The sequence below is a fragment of the Hippopotamus amphibius genome, chromosome 1, assembly GCF_030028045.1.
Source record: "Hippopotamus amphibius kiboko isolate mHipAmp2 chromosome 1, mHipAmp2.hap2, whole genome shotgun sequence".
In the NCBI taxonomy this organism is placed as follows: domain Eukaryota; kingdom Metazoa; phylum Chordata; class Mammalia; order Artiodactyla; family Hippopotamidae; genus Hippopotamus; species Hippopotamus amphibius.
Genome location: NC_080186.1, coordinates 177,184,333 through 177,204,028, shown reverse-complemented (window position 1 = coordinate 177,204,028; position 19,696 = coordinate 177,184,333). Strand labels below are relative to the sequence as shown.

At 35.1% G+C, this 19,696-nt stretch overlaps 1 protein-coding gene across 2 annotated transcripts in view; it reads left to right on the top strand.

Annotated features, from left to right (window-relative positions):
* SRFBP1 (serum response factor binding protein 1) overlaps positions 1-19,696 on the top strand; it is a 71,325-nt gene that overhangs the window by 27,584 nt on the left and 24,045 nt on the right. For both annotated transcript variants that reach the window (XM_057736739.1, XM_057736748.1), the window contains exon 4: positions 10,602-10,673. In XM_057736739.1, coding sequence (XP_057592722.1) covers positions 10,602-10,673 — 72 coding nt within the window. The remainder of the gene's footprint in view (positions 1-10,601; positions 10,674-19,696) is intronic.

The window sequence follows — 19,696 nt, the reverse complement described above, 5'->3', positions numbered from 1 at the left end:
GAATACCAAGGACAGAATCTGGTCTACTGTTAAGGTATTTAGTGAGAGGAAGAACTAGCAAAGTAAGCTAAGAAAGAACAACCAAGAGCATGGGTCATGTAAGTCAAATAAAGAAAGTATATCAAGGAGCAGTTAACTTTTTAGGAACAGTTAACTTATTGAAAGTTGGCCAAGGAGGGTAAGAGTCAGATGCTGTGGATATGTCAAATAAGAGGAGCACTGAGATCTGCTCATTAGATTTAGCAAACTGGAAATTGGTGACTTTAACAAGAATAGGATTGGTGGGGTAATTGGGGTAAAAGCCTGCTTGAAGTGGCTTTAAGAGAAAATATAGAGCATTTGGAGATAGCAAGAGTTGGCAAGTGTTATAGTTAGCATGACCATATAACTAGATTTCCCTGGTGTTCTGGGAATCATCACTTGTCCCAGCATTACTTTTAATAGAGCCTCATTTCACTGTCAAATGGGTCCTGGTTTGAACAACAAACTGTATGATCAGTGTGGTTATGATTCATTGCCATCATTATTCTGTTTGACACTCAAGTTTGACCAGTAGTATCCTTTCTAAGCTAGCTTTTATGATTTTGAGAGAACCCAATTAGTTCTTCCTTTTCTGGCATAACAAAATGTTGCAGGGATTATATTTTTTCTGCCTCAGATCCATAATTAGCAATTTCTCTAAGAAGCCTTGCTTCATTTTAGTGACATTCAGAAACCAAGAGTTGAAACATGAATAGATCTTGATTGGGGAGAAAAGGAGTAAGAAAGGTAGGTGACCAGTTAGAGAAAAGCATTTCACAATAAAAATTTTAAAAGCAGACAGCTTACCAAAGATACTGTGGTGGGAGAATAGGACATTTATTCAGGGAATTCTGTGTTAAACTGAATGAATGGTGTTTTAGACTTCTAGAAAAAGTGTATTAGAAAGGGGCATTGAGATCAGGTAATGAAAGGATTTCAACACCAGACTGAAGGTCTTTGGCTTCATTCTGTGTTCAAGACAGTGTCATAATGGGCCTTAGAGTTACTGGTTCCGGAGACAGGAAACCCAGTTGCTATTGTAATCCACACAATCCATAATGAAGTTCTGAACCTGTAGGTAGGATAATGGTAGTCCAAAGGAGAGAACGAAATTCAGCAGACAGTACAGCAGAGAAAGTGGGAAGGGGGATGGGAGCATAACAGAAGCATGAGGGAGAGGCCCACAGTGTCAGATGACTCTGAGCTGTCTGACCTGAGTAGCAGAGGCTGGAGATGCCATTAATTGCCACAGATAACACAGGAATAGGTGAAAGAGGAAGAAAGAGATATTTTATTTGGAAAAATCCCTTGGCAATATGATGACAGAATATAACCTTATTGAAATTCCATCTGGTGTTGTATTTAGGAGACAGTAGAACAATATTTAGGAAATAAGGTTTTTGTTGTCACTGAAGGGTAACCATAATGAGATTCCCACCTGTGGAAAAGCATGAATTTGGATGTTAGTAGCTCTCTCACGAGTTATTTCAGTTTCTTTATTTCAGAGAAATGCATTTCTTGCCTCATTTCAAAATAGACAAAAAAAAAAAAACCTCCAAGAATCCAGACTTTTTTTGGTACATTGTAATTCCCTAGTATTGGGGATTAACCCCTCATACTCTAAATATCATGTTCTAATTTTAATCACATTTTGAAAAGTATAAGCATGCCTTATATTTTATTACGTTAACAGTCCAACCTTAATGAGAGCCTCTTGGAATTAAAAGTGTCAGCTTGATTACTACCACCAAATTACTTTTTGTCTTTACCCAGTGTCCCTCCCCACAGCCTGATATAGAATAGTTTGGTTGCAAACATACTTTCCCCACGCAGCCAGAGATAATATTACACTGGTTATATAGTCATGAGTCAGTATATTCATTTGTTCAGATGAAAGCCTCTGGAGAGAAGAAAGACATGGAGATAGCCAAATAATCAAAATTGGGATTAGCTAATACCAATTAAATTTGCTTTTCTGAATATAAGCAAAGCGGTAGCCTCTGGCACAGTGTGAAATAAAGGGACTGAAATATTCTGATGGATCTGGTTATTAGTCAAAGTCTATCTTTAATGTAAGAAACCTGAGCAATGTTAGTTTAATGTGATAAGGAAGGAATTTCTAATTTATCACCACTGACAACAGGTTATGGCAAAAAGCAAAATGTGGGGATTCTAGTTTGAGCCCTAATGTAGTACCTTGAATGAGTCTCTTAAACTTTATTGGGTTATCATTTTCCTTTCTATACAGTTGAGTGGTTGAGGATCCCCAAGGTTGATTGATTCACTAGAAGGATTCACAGGACTCAAAAAAAAAAAAAAAAAAACACCTTTTATATTCAGAGTAACAGTTTATTTCTGTGCAAGGATACAGATTAAAATCAGCAAAAGGAAAAGGCACATGAGGGGCAGTCCAGGAGAAATCAGGCATAAGCTTGTAGATGCCTTCTCCCAGTATAGTCTCTTAGACACACTCCTAGCAGTGATGTGTGACAACACTTGCAAAATGTTGCCTACCAGGGAAGCTCATTTGAGCCTTGGTGTCAGTGATTTTATTGGGAGCCAGTCACATAGGCATGAATCACCTGCATGACTCATCTCAACTATTCAGACTCCAGCTCCCCAGAGAGAAGACATGGTCACCGTAAATCACATCATTAGGGTAAACTCCCTGAACAGATTGTTAAGCCTGTGGCCCAAGGGCTCAGAACTTAACGTCCTAGGAACTAGCCAAAGGCCAGTCCTGAAGATAGGCCTTCTCAGGGATGTGCAGAGGTTGAGCAGCCCAGGCCTGCTGAGTTAGCCCTTTCCTACACGTGTAGAATTTTGTGATAGCTAAAGTCCCTTTTAATTGTGATGTTTTTATGAATGGATTAGTAACTCATAGCATATATACTGTAAAGAAGTTAATGCTTTATTTCATCTTTAGGATAGATTGGATAATTATAACTACTTGAAACCTTCAGTAAAAGAAACAAGCTATACTGATGCTACAAATAAAACTGGATTGAATGTCTAAAAATGAAAGAACGTATGTCTTACACAAGTCCACATAGAGCTCTGCTCACTGATGAAAAAGCTCCCAAGTGGGAAGATGAAGATTTTCCGACTTAAGTTATTTTAAGGAAATCTAAGGAGGAAAAACTACTTAACTCCAGTTTCAGAAACTAAGTTCAGTTAGCATTTGATTAACAAATTACTGTTATTTTTAATTTCCCTTGCATTAATGATAAATTTAGGGGCTTCCCTGGTGACGCAGTGGTTAAGAATCCACCTGCCAATGCAGGGGACACAGGTTCGATGCCTGGGCTGGGAAGATCCCATATGCCTCGGAGCAGCTAAGCCCATGTGCCACAGCTACTGAGCCTGTACTCAAGCCCATGTGCCACAACTACTGAAGCCCAAGAGCCTAGGGCCCGTGCTCCACAGCAAGAGAACCACTGCCGTGAGAAGCCCGTGCACCACAATGAAGAGTAGCCCTCACTCACTGCAACTAGAGAAAGCCCGTGCACAGCAACAAAGACCCAGTGCAGGCAATTAATTAATTAATTAATTAATTTTAAAAAATGATAAATTTAAACAGCTTTTTTTATGAAAAACCTTTGCAGGTTTTTTGTAAAATTGCTCGTTTTACTTGTCTAGTTTAATGTCTCTCTCACACTCATTATAAGTTATTTAGTGCAGGATTCCATATTTGGCACCTGTTACATAGCTCAGGTATCTTCATTTTCCCATAGTTTATTCTTGACCCATGATTTTCTAATTGAGAACAGTTTCGTATTTTTACTGTTGTCATTCTCTTTCCTACTTAGTGTGCTTGGGTCATATTTAAAATCTCTTTGATTTAAAAGCGTTCAAAATTTTCTCTAAGTTGAAATGTATCTAGGTATTTTTTTTCCAAAGTCCATAACATGTGACTTTGGTATAAAATTTGCATGTTACCATGCGGAATAATGCATCTTGGTCTGCATTTGAAATTGCAGAATTATTTGAAATGGTTAAATTCAATTCAGAGTACAGAAAACTCTAAAATTTTAAAGAGAAACATTTTATATGAAAAAAAGGCATTGGAATTAGTTTTGTGTAAAAGAAAACTAAGTGTTCCTGTCTTAGTCATTTTACTTAGAATTAACCCCATATACTAGAAATGGCATAGTGTAAAATTATCATATAAGCACTGAACTGGTGTCTTTTCTTTCACATTTTTATTGGTATTTTCTTAACCAAGTTAAGCTAGTGCATGAGGGGATCATATGACCTTTCTGCGTTAAGTATGTGTAATGTCTTTGGAATAGGAACAGAGTTGCTGTGTAAAAATGTCTTTTGCTGGATCTAGAAATGGATCTTAGTTTTCCAGTTGGTATGAAATCTTTTCTCAGAAGGAGCAGTCTTGCCTTTTATGGCACCTGCCTGGCTTATTAGCTGATATGGTTTCTCAGCCATTCACAATATAATATCTACATTTCAATGAATTTTTTTTTTCCTAAAATTTTTTTTTTATTTTTTTGGGGGGTACGCCAAGTTCAATCATCTGTTTTTATACACATATCCCCGTATTCCCTCCCTTCCTTGACTCCCCCCCCCTCGAGTCCCCCCCAACATTTCAATGAATTTTTAAGTAGTATTTAGCCTTCGCCCACTATGAATAAAAATTATGGTAATGTAGAACACTTTTAAGCAGTAAGTGTTCTGCTTTGCAACACTAGTAGTCATAGCTGTTTTTTCCAGTATTTTATCTCTTTACCTTTGCTTTCCTAAAGAAAAAAACATGCATTGGCAACTAAAAATTCTTTTGAAATTCTGAATTTGACTTTTCTGTTGATAAGAGACTCTACTTACCTCTCTCTCACTAAGAAATAGGCATATAAATTTCTTCACTCTTGTCCATTTCTGTTGAACAAATGTATTGATATCATTGTGCTCAGATCAGATAGTCACAGGTGGATAAGAGACCATTCTCACCTTAGAAGAACTTATACTCTGGACTCTTCCTTCCATTTTCCCATCAAGAAAATGAAAGACTAAGCTTAATATAAGTATAAATTATTCCCTGACTGTTTTATGTAGTTCCTCAGACCTTTTGACCAGATGGCTTACTACATGGTCAAGCTAGTTTAAGCAGAGGTGTTCCCAACAAGCTGGTTAGAATATACTTCCACTTTTGAGTAGTTAGCCAGAAAGCTGGAATTGTTGAAACTCTTTCACGTCCAAGCCTCTAAATGCCATTTGTCTTTTAGAGTTCTCTACTTTTTACCTAAATGAGGGATTTTTGGAGTTTTATGCACAAAGCTTGCAATCTTATATGCTTTTCAAACTCCTGTGGGAAGCCATTAATTTATAATGAAGAGAGTACATGTATTGTCAGGTAAGGTACTGCAGCCGCAAATCCAGTAAAATACCCATCATCCAAGGCATTCTTTGAAAACTGTGAATTACTTCAAATCTTTTAAAAAAATAAATTCCCACTATCCCCTGCAGTTTGTTACTGATCTGTTAAACCCTAGTGAATTTTGCTGTAGCAACTGGCTTTCATAATCCACTTGAAGGATACTTTATTCTTACCATATGAGTAAATTAAATTTTGTGGCTAAAGTATAACCTATCGTTAGAACTACTAAATCCAATCCAAGAATAATGAAAATCGTTAAGACTTCTTCCTTTCAACGTGTATTAGATACTCTGAGTGAGAATGTATATAAATTTAGAATTTGGATCAATTAAGAAACAATTTGAAAGTCCTGGCAGTTTACCATGAACTTCCCAAGTAGACTGCAAAGCATACTCTTTGAAGAATTGAGAACGGCTGTAGGTTAAATTTCGTCTAAATTTTCTGAAGGCAGTACTAACATTTGATGTGCTGTCTATCCATTTGGGGTAACACATCAAAGAGTCCCTTCCTTCCTTCCTTCCTTCCTTCCTTCCTTCCTTCCTTCCTTCCTTCCTTCCTTCCTTCCCTCCCTCCCTCCCTCCCTCCCTCCCTCCCTCCCTCCTTCCCTCCCTCCCTCCCTCCCTCCCTCCCTCCTTCCCTGCGTTGGGTCTTCATTGCTGCACACAGGCTTTCTCTAGTTGTGGCGAAGGGCGGCTGCTCTTCATTGTGGTGCACAGGCTGTTCATTGTGGTGGCTTCTCTTGTTGCGGAGCACGGGCTCTAGGCACACGGGCTTCAGTAGTTGTGGCACATGGGCTCAATAGTTGTAGCTTACAGGCTCTAGAGCACAGGCTCAATAGTTGTGGCGCACGGGCAAGTTGCTCTGCAGCACGTGAGATCTTCCTGGGGCAGGGATCGAACTCGTCTTCCCTGCATTGGCAGGCAGGTTCTTAACCACTGTGCCATCTAGGAAGTCCCAAAGAATCTTATTCTGAAAGGCAGTTCCTGATCTCTTCTGAATAAAAGTGTAGGGAGGGAAGAATAACTTCATAATATATATTTTATTGCAATTTTTGCATTGTTTAATAAACTGCTTAATTTATTAAATTCCTCAATGTCTAATTAGGATATTTTTGAACCAAAATTCTAGTTATGGCACAGCATTCCTGTCCATACAGTTTTGTTATTTAAGTACCATTTAAAAATTTTATATGAACTATGTCATAGGAGATCGCATTCCCTTTTAATTATGCACATGGTTGTATTTAAAATCAAGGTAAAAATGAATTGACCCAAGACACTGAAGTATGAGTATTGTGATAGGGAAAGTTTAAACCATCCAAATGCATCTAGATTTTACTTTTATAGTTTTAAGGTAAGTATTTTATTCCAGGCATTATTTATAATATGTGGTGCTTGTCTCCAGATAATATGGTGTAATGAATTATTTTACAATATGAAGATTGGTAGGAGATAAAAAGAATGTATACTAGTTTTCTAGTGCTATTGTAACAAGTTAACACAAATTTAGCAGCTGAAAACAACACAGATTTATTATCTTACAGCTCTGGAAGTCATAAGTTTTAAATCAAGATATCAACAGAACTGTATCCCTTGTGGAGACTCTTTCAGGTTTTAGAGGTCACCTATATTCCTTGGCCCCTTCCTCCATCTTCAAGGCCAACAGCATAGTTTCGATCTCAGTCCCTCAGTATCATTCTGTTTTTTTCTTCATCTGTTTCTCTAACTCATACTCTTCTGCTTCCCTTTTAGGAGGACCCTTGTGGTTACAGTAAGCCCACCCTGAAAAATCCAGGATCCCCATTTTAGGATCCTTAACTTAATTACATAATAAAGTCCCTTTGGCCATGTACGGTAACTTATTCATAGGCTCTGAGGATGAGGACAAAGTTTATGTATTCTTCTTTTTTTTTTTAAGAGAGAACTTTATGTATTACTTTTTGGTGTTTTGGGTCTTTGTTGCTGCACGTGGGCTTTCTGTCTAGTTGCAACAAGCGGGGGCTACTCTTCATTGTGGTGCAAGAGCTTATTATGGTGGCTTCTCTTGTTGCAGAGCATGGGCTGTAGGTGCGCTGGCTTCAGTAGTTGTGGCAGGTGGGCTCAATAGTTGTGGCTCGAGGCCTCTAGAGCACAGGCTCAGTAGTTGTGGTTCACGGGCTTAGTTGCTGCATGGAATGTGGGATCTTCCTGGCCCAGGGCTCGAACCCATGTCCCCTGCATTGGCAGGCAGATTCTTAACCACTGCGCCACCAGGGAAGCCCTGTGTGTTATTCTTTCTCCTGTGACCTCACATTTCTTTTAATTCTAGCTCTGCAAGTACATACTCACCATCGGTTCTTTTACCAAAATTATCTCTTGCTGGCTGAATTCCTCCTCTAGAAGATTCCTCTGGACAGACACATGTACAGTATTTCCTGAATTCTTACAAATTCAAAACTATTTTCTCTAGACTTGATTCTTGTAGAGCTACTTGACTTAGTGTAAAATCCTTGGCTTACACTTGCTTATATTGAAAATGCTGCTCCATACTTACTTTGTATGTTGTTCTTGATATCTGATACCAGCTCAGTTTTTTTACCCTTATAACTAAGTTGATCTTTTTGGCCCTGAGCTCTGAAGATTTTTTTCCTTTGTCTTTGAAGTCTAATAGTTTTAGCAGAATAGGTTTCATTATTGTTTGTTCCAGGTCTCTTTAAGCTAGGTACGTAGTAAGCCCTTTTGCTAAATTCTTTGGTTGGTTTTTTTTCCAGAAAGCTTTTTAGAGTTATAGTTTTAAGTACTGGTTTTTGTCTATTGTTTTTCTTCTTCAGAGACTCCAATTACATGTATATGGGATCATCTTTTGCCACTTTGTTTCTGTCCTTTTTTCTTTATCTTATTTTCATTTTCTTGGTAGTTTTCTTGACTTTCTTCAGTGTTCCTTATTGAATTTTTCTTTAAATCTGTTCTTCCTTTCTGAGATGGTTTTTCTTTTATTTCCTAAGCTTTATCAACTGTTGATGCACTTCTGTGTTTTACCTATTTCTGTTCTTCAGTGTTTTAATTTCTCATTTTGCAAATTTTTTTTATGTAGGCCCCAACTACTTGTTTGAGGCTCCCGAAGGCAGTTTTACAAGGTTATGTTACAGTTGTCTTCTTCATGATTAGTTTTTAGGAGAGAATCAGATAAAATATTGTGATTTACATTTTCTGTTTTCTTCTTTAATTTTATATAAATTTGACTTTTTTTCTTTTCTGAACTGTAGCCATTTCTTAGACAGGGCCCACCTTATGTCAGTATGGCAAAGCAGCATTTTTTTTTAATGGATAATGAGAAGGAGGAATTGGTTTGCACATAATTTCTTTTGTCTCCGTAGGGTCCTTAATTTCTCTTTCTTTCTTTTACATACATTATTATCACTAAAGGGAAGTGTGCAACCCCTATTTATCTAATTCCCCTCAAAGCAGTGTTTCTTGAGGCTGCCGCCTTCAGAATCACTCACTTTCAAGGCCTTCCTTCTCTGTAGTACTGTGAAGTCTCAGACTTGTGTTCAGCATTTTGACTCTTTGTAGTAGTTTTTGCTTTTTTGTGGTGCTTTTTGTCTGTCATTAATGTATGTCCTTTACTCCACTCTCTTTTTCTCCCAGTATCTTAATCTTTCATTCTCTGGCTCTGTATATTCCCAAGCTTGTAGCGGCAGTGAGAGGTGTTGAATTTGGTGTTAATTTCTCTGCGTATAGGTATTTGTCTCCTAATAATGCTGAGGGCACAGTTCATATTTGGTTTTATTTGTACTCCTTGTTGAATTCATTGTTTTGGAGGGAATATGTGGGTGGGTTGAGATTTAGGTAGTATCATTATCTTCTGGACTTAAGAAGTTCATTTTAGCAATAAAATTTAATCAATTCACTCTTTAGGCTGATTTTTGTCTTAAAGAGTAAAAAAAAGATGCTTGTAGGCAGCCATTAACACAGGTGGGACAAGTCTTAAAATCTGGATTTTTAACTATAATTTAAATAGTTTTATTAACTTGAAACTGCCTAGGAGGCCATCTACTAAATTAGTTCATCAAACTTAAGATATTTTCAGGCAAAGTATGTCACATAATTAATGAATTTTTTATATATACACACATAAATAATTTAAAAATGAGTCCATTTATGTACTTTTTATATGGATTTGTTTTACATACACATTTTTCACATTTGTATGAGTGTACACAAAATGAAATTGTTTTTACTCTCAGAAACAGTGCTTTATGATCTCTTTGGCAGTGGATCATCATTATCAATATTTGTTATTTTTTTCCATTCTACTCTTTTTCCAAAAACCCAATATACCTCTTTAATATGGAATCTGTGGTAATTTTTCAGGAGTTACACAAACCAGTATGTACAAGGATAGTCATCACATTCTTATTTATAAAAAGATCAAAATTCAGAAAATGTATTCATGTTCAGTGATAAGGAATTGGTTAAATACATAAGAACAAAAAAAACCAAAAATAGACATTTGCCCTGTTATTAAATAAAGCTAGTTTACAAAATGCTTTGGTCCTGTTTTTGTTTAAAGTAAAATTTAAATATCACTTTCACTTAATGTTTGCACAATTTTTGTCACATCACATATCCACCTTACTGTCACTCAGTGTTGTTATAAAATCAACTGATTTTCCTATTTAGCATTCTTCTAGACAATATTTTTTAAAAATGTTCAATTTTTTGCATATTAGAATAACTTGATAACTATTAATATAGAAAAATTGCATTTTCAGTGATCTAAAGTCATCCTTCATTCCCTTAGTAAAATGCATATCAAACTTAAATTCTTTTCAAGAAGCTTGTAGAAGGGTGTATAATAAAATTATTCCCATGTAAGCATTGCCAGTAATTTCACTTATTTTTCTTTCTGTTTTTCTGGGTTTTTTTTTTCTAAAATACATCTGTATTTATCCCTTCCATAATAAAAAAGTATTTGGTGGGTTAGTTTTTTTTAATCAAGAATAAAAATTAAGTGTTTCTCTGTAAATCTCTACATTTCATTGTAAATTGATAGACTTGCCAATGCCCTGAAATACCATTAAAATAAGTAATAGTAATAATTTCTTTAAGTAACAGATTTCTTAAAAGCAAAACATGGGAAGAAATTTAACTCATAATAATGATAGTTTAAAATTTGGCTCAAACTAAAATTAATTTGTTTTATTCTTTTACAGGAGTTGAAACCTGATGTAATAACTAAATCTGCTCTTGGTGATGATATCAGCTTTGAAAAAATCTGCAAAAAGGTACTTCTGCAGTGGGTTGTATTTCTTTTAGGAAAAGTTCCTTATTTATATTGTTAACCTACTTTTTTCTTTCAAGAAACCAGTTACTATTAGTATATAATGATTTTTCCCTATTTGAGCTCTACTGTTGCCACCAAAAAATATTTTTATGGTAATTTATGAATTTTTCTTTGCCGTGATATCACACCCTCAAGGACCTTAAAGGTATGTTGAAGTTAACGTGGCATTTGTGTGTTAGATAGCAATTAGTCTGTCTTACTAATTAGAACAAAGCCTTTTTTTTTTTCTTTCCAAATATTTTTTTACGAATATTTTATTTAATCTCTGCACTTACCCTATGGATATTATTTTTATCCCCTTTTTATAAGTAAGGAAACTGAAGCTCAGAAAGAATGAAGTGAGCTAATTAAAGGTATACCACCATTAGATGCAGAGTTAGGATTTCTACCCAGCTCTTCTGCTCCTTGCATTTGCGTCACTTGCTTCATCGTTACTATTTCTTCTTTTTCATTTCTGCCCACTTTGCTAAAGCCTACAATGGCATTTCCACACAGGAACAGATTTGGGATTAATTGATTTTTGTAATATTACATTTCTGTTTTCACTTTTATTCACATTTGCTCTAATCCATATTATTTCTTCCTCTTGCACTTGTGTTTACTTTGCTCTTTCTCTAGTTTCTTAATGTGGAAGCTTGAATTACTAATTTAGACCTTTTTGATATATATAAATGCATTTAATGCTATAAATTTCCCTCTAAGCACTGCCTTAGCTACATTTTATAAGTATGATGTGTTGTATTTTATTTTCTTTGCGTTTAAAATTTTTAAATTTCCCTTTAACCTATGGTTTAATTAGAAGTATGTTGTTTAATTTCTAAACAGGGGGCTTTCTAGGTATCTTTTCATTAGTTTTCTTTATGATCCATGAGCATACTTTTATGATTTTTATTCTTTTAACTTTATTATTTATGTTATTTGTCCAGAGTATGGCTTATCTTGGTGAATATTTCATGTGCACTTGAAAATAATATTATTATATTGGGATCAGTGTCCTATAAATGTCATTTAGGACAAGTTGGTACATGGTGTTGTTCAGGTGATTTGCATCTTTACTGACTTTCTTCCTACTTGTTTTATTGATTACTAAAAGAGATGTGTTGAAATCTCCAGCTATAAATGTCAGTTTTCCTATTTCAGCCTTAAGGAAAAAAATACTCTGATTCTACCTTTTTGTACACTAGCATTCACTTCTCTGCAATTAATTGACATTATACATGTTAAATTTTAAAGCATTTTATTGTAAGAAGGCCAGAAGACGAAAGATTTTTTATATTTGAGGGGAGGGAAGATTTGTTGTTGTTGTCACAGTCCTTGTCAGGAAAGCAACACCAAAGTTATGAGCATGATTTTACAAACAGCTTCCTTATTTTATATTAACATGATATTACAGTAAATATTCTTATTTCATAGCATTCATTCATAGAGAGGAAAAATTTTAGTTCTATTATAGTTTTTAACTTGTGTCTTGGTCTATCTATATTTCTGACAAAATAATGACATGTTAAATAGAGTAGTGGTAATTGTTTAAAAATATGGCAGAATGTATTTGCTTTTTCTTGAGAGTTTAAAAAGGTAATAATTTAAGGTTTTTACCAGAATAAATTTTTTGAATTTTCTGGTTGCTGCATTCTAAAAGTATTTCAATAATATTTAATTTGTGATGAGAATAAAAAGCAATTTACTTTTAGTGCCTAATACTATGTTTCCATTTAAGTTTCAGCAGTAAAACTTGACAATATTACTTAAATTTAACTTGAAAATATCCAAAATAAAATATCCTTGGTCTTTTTTTTTTTTTTTTTTTTAACTTTTCAGTCAGGTTGTTTTCACTTTGGAAAGTTACTCTTAGTTAATGTATGTGTAATATTTGTAGAATCAGGTTTTTTTTTTGGTGTAGCTTTCTTCATTTATAACCCTTTGTTAAACCTTCCAGTGTGTGAAATGTCAACCTAAAAATAGGGAAATGTATCCATGTTCACTTATCATTTTTGTTATGTGATAGTAAATTCATTTGCATCTTACTAGATTTGTAGTCATGAGACTTATAATAGTTACTCACATAGAAACTTTAGGATCTTAACTGAAATATTGTCAAGTAAAATCTAATTACGTTTCTGCCCTTTTGGTGCCTTCCTCCAAACAAAAGGAAGGAGATGGAGAACAGTTCTGTTTCATCAGAGTTCTTGATGGAACCCTTGAGGATTTAGAGCCAAGGGAAATTGCCCTGCTTAAGAATGATTTCAGATTCCTCCCAAGCTATTTGATTTCAACTATTTTGTTATTTTATTCCATTTGTGATATCCTTCCATTGGATTCATGTTGTTCTGTATCAAAATATGTTAATAAATTAAGCCTCTAAAATAAAAATGAGGTAGGCAGCAGAGTGTCATGGAGAGAAGACTGATTAGTTTGCCACAGGAAGGAAGGTTAGTGAAAGATGACCAGAGAGGAAATAAGGGTATTACATGGAGCTCTGTACATTTGAAGTTGTCTGACCATAAGAATAGAGCAGAGCAAGCTAATTTGTGTAACTCCTTAGAGCTTGCACAGTTCTTCCGTATACATTATCTCAGCTGATCTTACAACAATGATCTCATATAGAAAACATTCATGTGTGCACATGCACGTTTGTACATTGTGTGTAGTAATACTAGTAGTGTCTTCATTTTCCAAATTCAGAAAGGGGTTAGAAAGATTAAGTAGCCAGTTAATATTTGTATGAGAGTTTTAAAGCTAGAGAGTTTGGGGACTAGAACTTTGACATTTCCAGACAGTTATTGCCAGAAGTTCAAGGGCTTCTCAACTCAAAACATCTGTTATACGTAGAGCAATCGGCTAGACAGTATGGAAAACAGGAAGGGAATAGAACACAGCTATATTAAACAACTACAGGATAAGAGGAAGCAAATTAATATTTGTTAACATCTACCAGTTGCCTGACTCGTTAGATGCTTTATATATATTAGCTTTCTCAGGGAAGATGATGATAATCTCATTTAACAGATGAGACAGCAGGCCCAGAAAGGTCAAAATATACCTATGGTCATAGGTAGTTAGTAGGAAATGTCAAATCTAAGGTCTAAACCCAAGTCTCTGTGTACAAAATGAAAGTTTAAGACAAAAGGATGGAATAAGTCCCATACATGAAGACTGCATTTTAGAATCATGGTGTCATAAGGATTTTAAGAGTTCAATGAATACGGAAAAGTCTCCTGTTCTCTTAAATGTGGATTCTAAGCCTTATTTTTGCTTTGTTTGCCACATTTCTTCTGTCCAGCTGAATAGACTGTTTCTTATTATACCCCTGAATGTTTCAATAAATACAAATTTGAATGTGTTGGTTTATATCTTTAGGTAAAACCTAGAATTAAATTTAAGTCCAGTTAATGTTAAAAGTACTGCTACTAGCTTTCTACCTGTGCTAGTTCATTTAGTGTCAGTTTGTTTTAAGGCAACATTTCAAAGGAATGAACATTGCGTGTAAGAGAGCTTTTTCATTTTTAGACTCTTGTTTATATTTACATGTACATTCTCAAAATTCTTTCTAAAATTGAACACCAAATGGTTTGTGTTCACAATAAATACCCATATGCCAGAATAAAATTTTTCCATTAAAAGATGAGGTGTTTTCCTTTTTTTTTTTTATTTTTATTTTATTTTATTTTTTTTTTGGGGGGGGGTACACCAGGTTCAATCAACCGTTTTTATACACATATCCCCATATTCCCTCCCTTCCTTGACGCCCCCCCCTCAAGTCCCCCCCTTTTTAAATTTAATTTATTTGAAATGGAAGAAACTGGAGGTGTGTGAAAACCACAGTTTCCTGAGAATTTTCCAAGGCAAACACTGTGTCAACTTCAAATAAGGAAAGCAGTGGTTTCCTTCATATCCCCCAATATTGTGAAGACTGTTTCATGCAGGTGTAAAAACTATTTGTTAATAGAGATTATTTAGCCTTTTAAGCTTCAAAGTAATTTTATTTAAATTTAAGATGTATGGCTGTATTTGAATTCTTCTATAAACTCCACATTTTCCATCTCTCCTATGAAGTTTATCATGTTCTGACTTGGATTAGTTATTTATGCATTTGTTTTAATCTTTTAAATTACTGCAAGATTGTAAGCCTCAAAAGATGGTGTTTGCGTCCTTATGTATAAGACTGTGCCTTCACATAATAAGGAATATTTATGTAAATATAAATATCTGTAAATATAAAGAGGGAGAAACTAAGTGAGGAAGGAAGATGGACAGGAAAGAAGGAAGGAAGGATAAAGAATTTGAAGTCCCTCATGGCAGGGACTGTTGTACTTACTCTTGTGAGTTCCTACACTTAAGCTCAGTGGCTTAGCAAAATGTAGACATCTCACATTGCAGCAGAGATCCCAAAACACTGCCAAAGTATGAACCTGAGCCCACTTGATTAACAAGCCTCTTTTCTTATGTTTAATTTATTTACAAAAAGATTTGAGGGGGGCTTGGAGTTGGGTCACAAAGTGAGGGAAAGTTATCTAGAATAGTTTAAGAGGAAACTAGACTGAATTCAGAAACCTGACTTTGAGTTCTAGCTTATTCTTAACTGGCTAAGTCGTCTTGAAATCAAGTCAATACTGGTAGTCTAATTGTTAGATAAAATCTTTGGTCTATATTCCCTTTACCTCTTTAACCTCTTGTTAAAATTTGAACTTAAATTTAAACTAATGATTTCTAATTGCTTTCTTAAGAATAAAATTAAAGGAAGGTTTAAAGTGTTAAATTTGACAATTTTTTTACTTAGAGAAATTTAAAAATTTATTTAAATGATTGCTGTAATTTATAAAATTTGGAATTTTTAACTAAGAATTTTTCCAAATCAAACATTTTAAGAACTACAAGCATACCTCGGAGATACTGGGGTTTCAATTTCAGACCACCTTAGTAAAGCAAATAACCTCAATAAAGCAAGTCACAAATTTTTGGTTTCCTAGTGCATATAAAAGTTATATTTACACTTTACTGTAGTCTATTAAGTGTGCAATAGCATTATGTATAAAAAATATACGTACCTTAATTTAAAAATACTTCATTGCCAAAAAGTGTTAACCATCATCTGAGTCTTCGGCAAGTTGTATTCTTTTTTGCTGGTGGAGGGTCTTGCCTTGAAGTTGATGGCTGCTGACTGCTCACGGTGGTGGTTGCTGAAGTTTGGGTGGCTGTGGCAATTTCTTAAAATAAGACAACAATGAAGTTTGCTGCATCAATTGACTCTTCCTTTCAAAAACGATTTCCCTGTAGCGTGCAATGCTGTTTGATAGCATTTTACCCACAATAGAACTTCTTTCAAAATTGGAGTCAGTCTTCTCAAACCCTGCTGTTGCTTTATCAACTAAGTTTATATAATATTTTAAGTCTTCTGTGGTCATTTCAGCAGTCTTCACAGCATCTGCACTAGGAGTAGATTCCATCTCAAGAAACTGCTTTCTTTGCTTATCCATAAGAAACAATTCCTATACATTCAAGTTTTATCATGAGATTGCAGCAATTCAGTCACATCTTCACTTCTAATTCTAACTCTCTTGCTATTTCCACCACATCTGAAGTTACTTCCTTTACTGAAGTCGTGAACCTCTCAAAGTCATTCACGAGGGTTAAAATCAGCTTCTCCCAAACTCCTGTTACTGCTACTATTTTGACCTTTTGCCATGAATCATGTTGTTTTTAATGGCATGTAGAATGGTGAATCCTTTCCAGGTTTTCAATTTACTTTGCCCATTTCCATAGGAGGAATCGCTAGCTATGGCAACTATAGCCTTATGAAGTATATTTCTTAAAGACTTGAAAGTTGAAGTGACTCCTTGATCCATGGGGCTGCAGAATGTATGTTGTGTTAGCAGGCATGAAAACAACATGAATCTCCTTGTACACCTCCATCAGAGCCCTGATGACCAGGTACATTGTCAATGAGCAGTAATATTCTGAAAGGAATAACAATGGGCTTAAAATATTCAACTTGGTAAGCCCTGTTATAAACAGATGTGCTGTCTCCAGACTTTGTTGTTCCATCCATTTAGACAGCCTGGGCACAGTAGATTTAGCATAATTCTCAAGGGTCCTAGGATTTTCGGAGTGGTAAATGAGCATTGGTTTTAGCTTCAGTCACTAGCTGCATTAGCCCCTAACAAGAGTTGTCAGCCTGTCCTTTGAAGCCAGGCATTAACTTCTCCTTTCTGTCTGTAAAAGGTATCTTCTTCCCAAAAAGGCTGTTTCGTCTACATTGAAAATCTGTTTAGTGTAGCCACCTGCATTGTTTGTCTTAGCAAAATATTCTGGATAATATGCTACAGTTTCTACAACAGCGCTTGCTGCTTTACCTTGCATTTTGATGTTGTGGAGACAGCTTCTTTCCCTAAACCTCATGAACCAAACAATGCTGACTTTTCCTCTACAGCTTCTTCACCTCTCTCAGCCTTCAAAGAGATGAAGAGAGTTAGGGTCTTGCTCTGCATTAGGCTTTGGTTTAAGGAAATGTTGTGGCTTGGTTTGATCTTCTATTTAGGCCACTGAAGCCTTCTCCATTATCAGCAGTGAGGCCGTTTTGCTTTCTAACCATTTGTGTGTTCAGTGGAGTAGCACTTTTAGTTTCCTTCAAGAACTTTTTCCTTTGCATTAACATTTTGGCTAACTGTTTGGGGCAAGAGGCGTGGCATTCAGCCTGTTTCGGCTTTCAACATACCTTCCCCACTAAGCTTAGTCCTTTCTAGTTTTTGTTTGTTTTTTTGATTTTTTTTATTGGAGTATAATTGCTTTACAATGTTAGTTTCTGCTGTACAATGAAGTGAGTCAGCTGTATAGCTATATCCCCTCCCCCTTGGACTTCCCTCCCCCACCACCCCCAATCCCATACATCTAGGTCGTCACAGGGCACCAAGCTGAGCTTTCTGTGCTTTATAATAGCATGTTCCCATTAGCTAGTTATTTTACACATGGTAGTGTATAAATGTCATTCCTAATCTCCCAGTTCGTTGATTTAAAGTGAGAGACATGATTCTTCCATTCACTTGAATACTTATAGGTTATTGTAGGGCTATTAATTGGCCTAATTTCTATATTGTTGTGTCTCAGGGAATAGGGAGGCCAAAGGAGAGACAGAGAGATGGGGAACATTTCAGTGTTCAGTGGAGCAGTCAGAACATCAATTAAGTTTGTTTTCTTATATGAACATAGTTTGTGGCACCCCAAAACAATTACAGTAGTAACATCAAAGATCACTGGTCACAGATTGCTGTAACAAATATAAAAATAATGAAAAAGTTGAAATATTGCAAGAATTACCAAAATGTTATACAGAAACATGAAGTGAGCAAATGCTATCGGAAAAAATGGTGCCAATAGGCTTGATAAGACACAGGGTTGCTACAAACCTCCAATTTGTAAAAAACATAGTATCTATGAAATGCAATAAAACAAAGTATAATAAAACAAGGTATGCCTGTACACGTATAACATTTTTTATTGGTCTTTCAAGAATGAAAATTTAAACCCAGAGTATTTATAAAGCATATAACTAATGTGTATGTCATAAACAGTTTTTCCATTTGCACAGTTTTTTCCCATTAGAATATTTTTTCTGCTCCCCAAATCGTGAGCTACTCAGATTTGCCAATCAGTAACAGACCATCAAGAACAGATATGAATTAACTAAATACAACTAGCAACTAAATAAAATGATTTTTTTTGTCTACCATGCTTCTACTTGCAAAGATTCCCCTTTACAAAGGAAAGAGGCTTAAATTTTTAGACATTTCTGCATTCTAATTATCATTGCCTGCCTCTAACGGCATGACAGGTCACTTACCATCTCTAGCTTTTGTTTTTTTCTCATTTCTCTAATAAGGAGCTCTTCCAGATCAAACATTCTGGTAGTGCATTTCAGTCCCCTTTAAAAATTTTTATTGCATCAGATATGAAAATGACAGGGCCGTCTTCTCTGTGTTTAGTTTTGTTTTGCCCAAAAAAAATAAAAAAAATGTTTTGTACACCCTCACACAAATCAGAGAGATTTTTATGGTATTTCTGCACTGTGTTTTTTTTTTAATATTCTTAAACAACTCTGACATTGTCATATTTCATTATAACAAGAATAATTCATTCCCAAAGATATTTACCATTAGTGTTGTATAGCCAGCTTTATCAAAATTCCAGTTTATAAAAATTAGAAGCAGTAAGGACATATTGAAATGTTCATACACAAATACTACTGTGGTACAAACTGAGTATGGCACGTACCTACAAGACAATATTTTTGTTAAGTAGATTCCAGCTAAATGAATGAGAACTTGAGAAGCCATTTCTTTTTTCTTTTTTTTTCTTTTATTCTAAAGATGTTGATACATTTAAATATTTTGGTTAAAAAAATTATTTTTTTGTTTCTAGCTTTATTGAGTTATAAATTGATATAACATTGTATAAGTTTAAGGTGTACAATGTGAATGTTTGATATATGTATATACTGTGAAGTGATTACCATAATAAAGTTAGTTAATAGATCCAACACCTTACATAATTGTATGTGTGTGGTGAGAACATTTAAAGTTGACTCTCTTAGCAACTTTCAAATATTTGATGAAGTATTGTTATCTAGTCACCATGCAGAATATTAGATCCCCAGAACTTACTCATCTTTTAACTAAAAGTTTGTACCTTTGACTAACTTCTCCCAGTCCCTGATGACCACCATTCTGCTCTCTGCTTCTATGAGTTTGGCTTTTTATAGATTCAACATATAAGTAATACGGTGCTGGATTTGTCTTTCTGTATCTGACTTACTTCACTTAGCACAATGTCACATCCATCCATGTAGTGACAAATGGAAGGATTTTCTTCTTTCTCATGGCTGAATAACATTCCATTGTATATATACTATGCCTTCTTTATCCATTCATTCCTCAGCTGGCACTTTGGAAGAATTTTGATAGGGATTGAGTT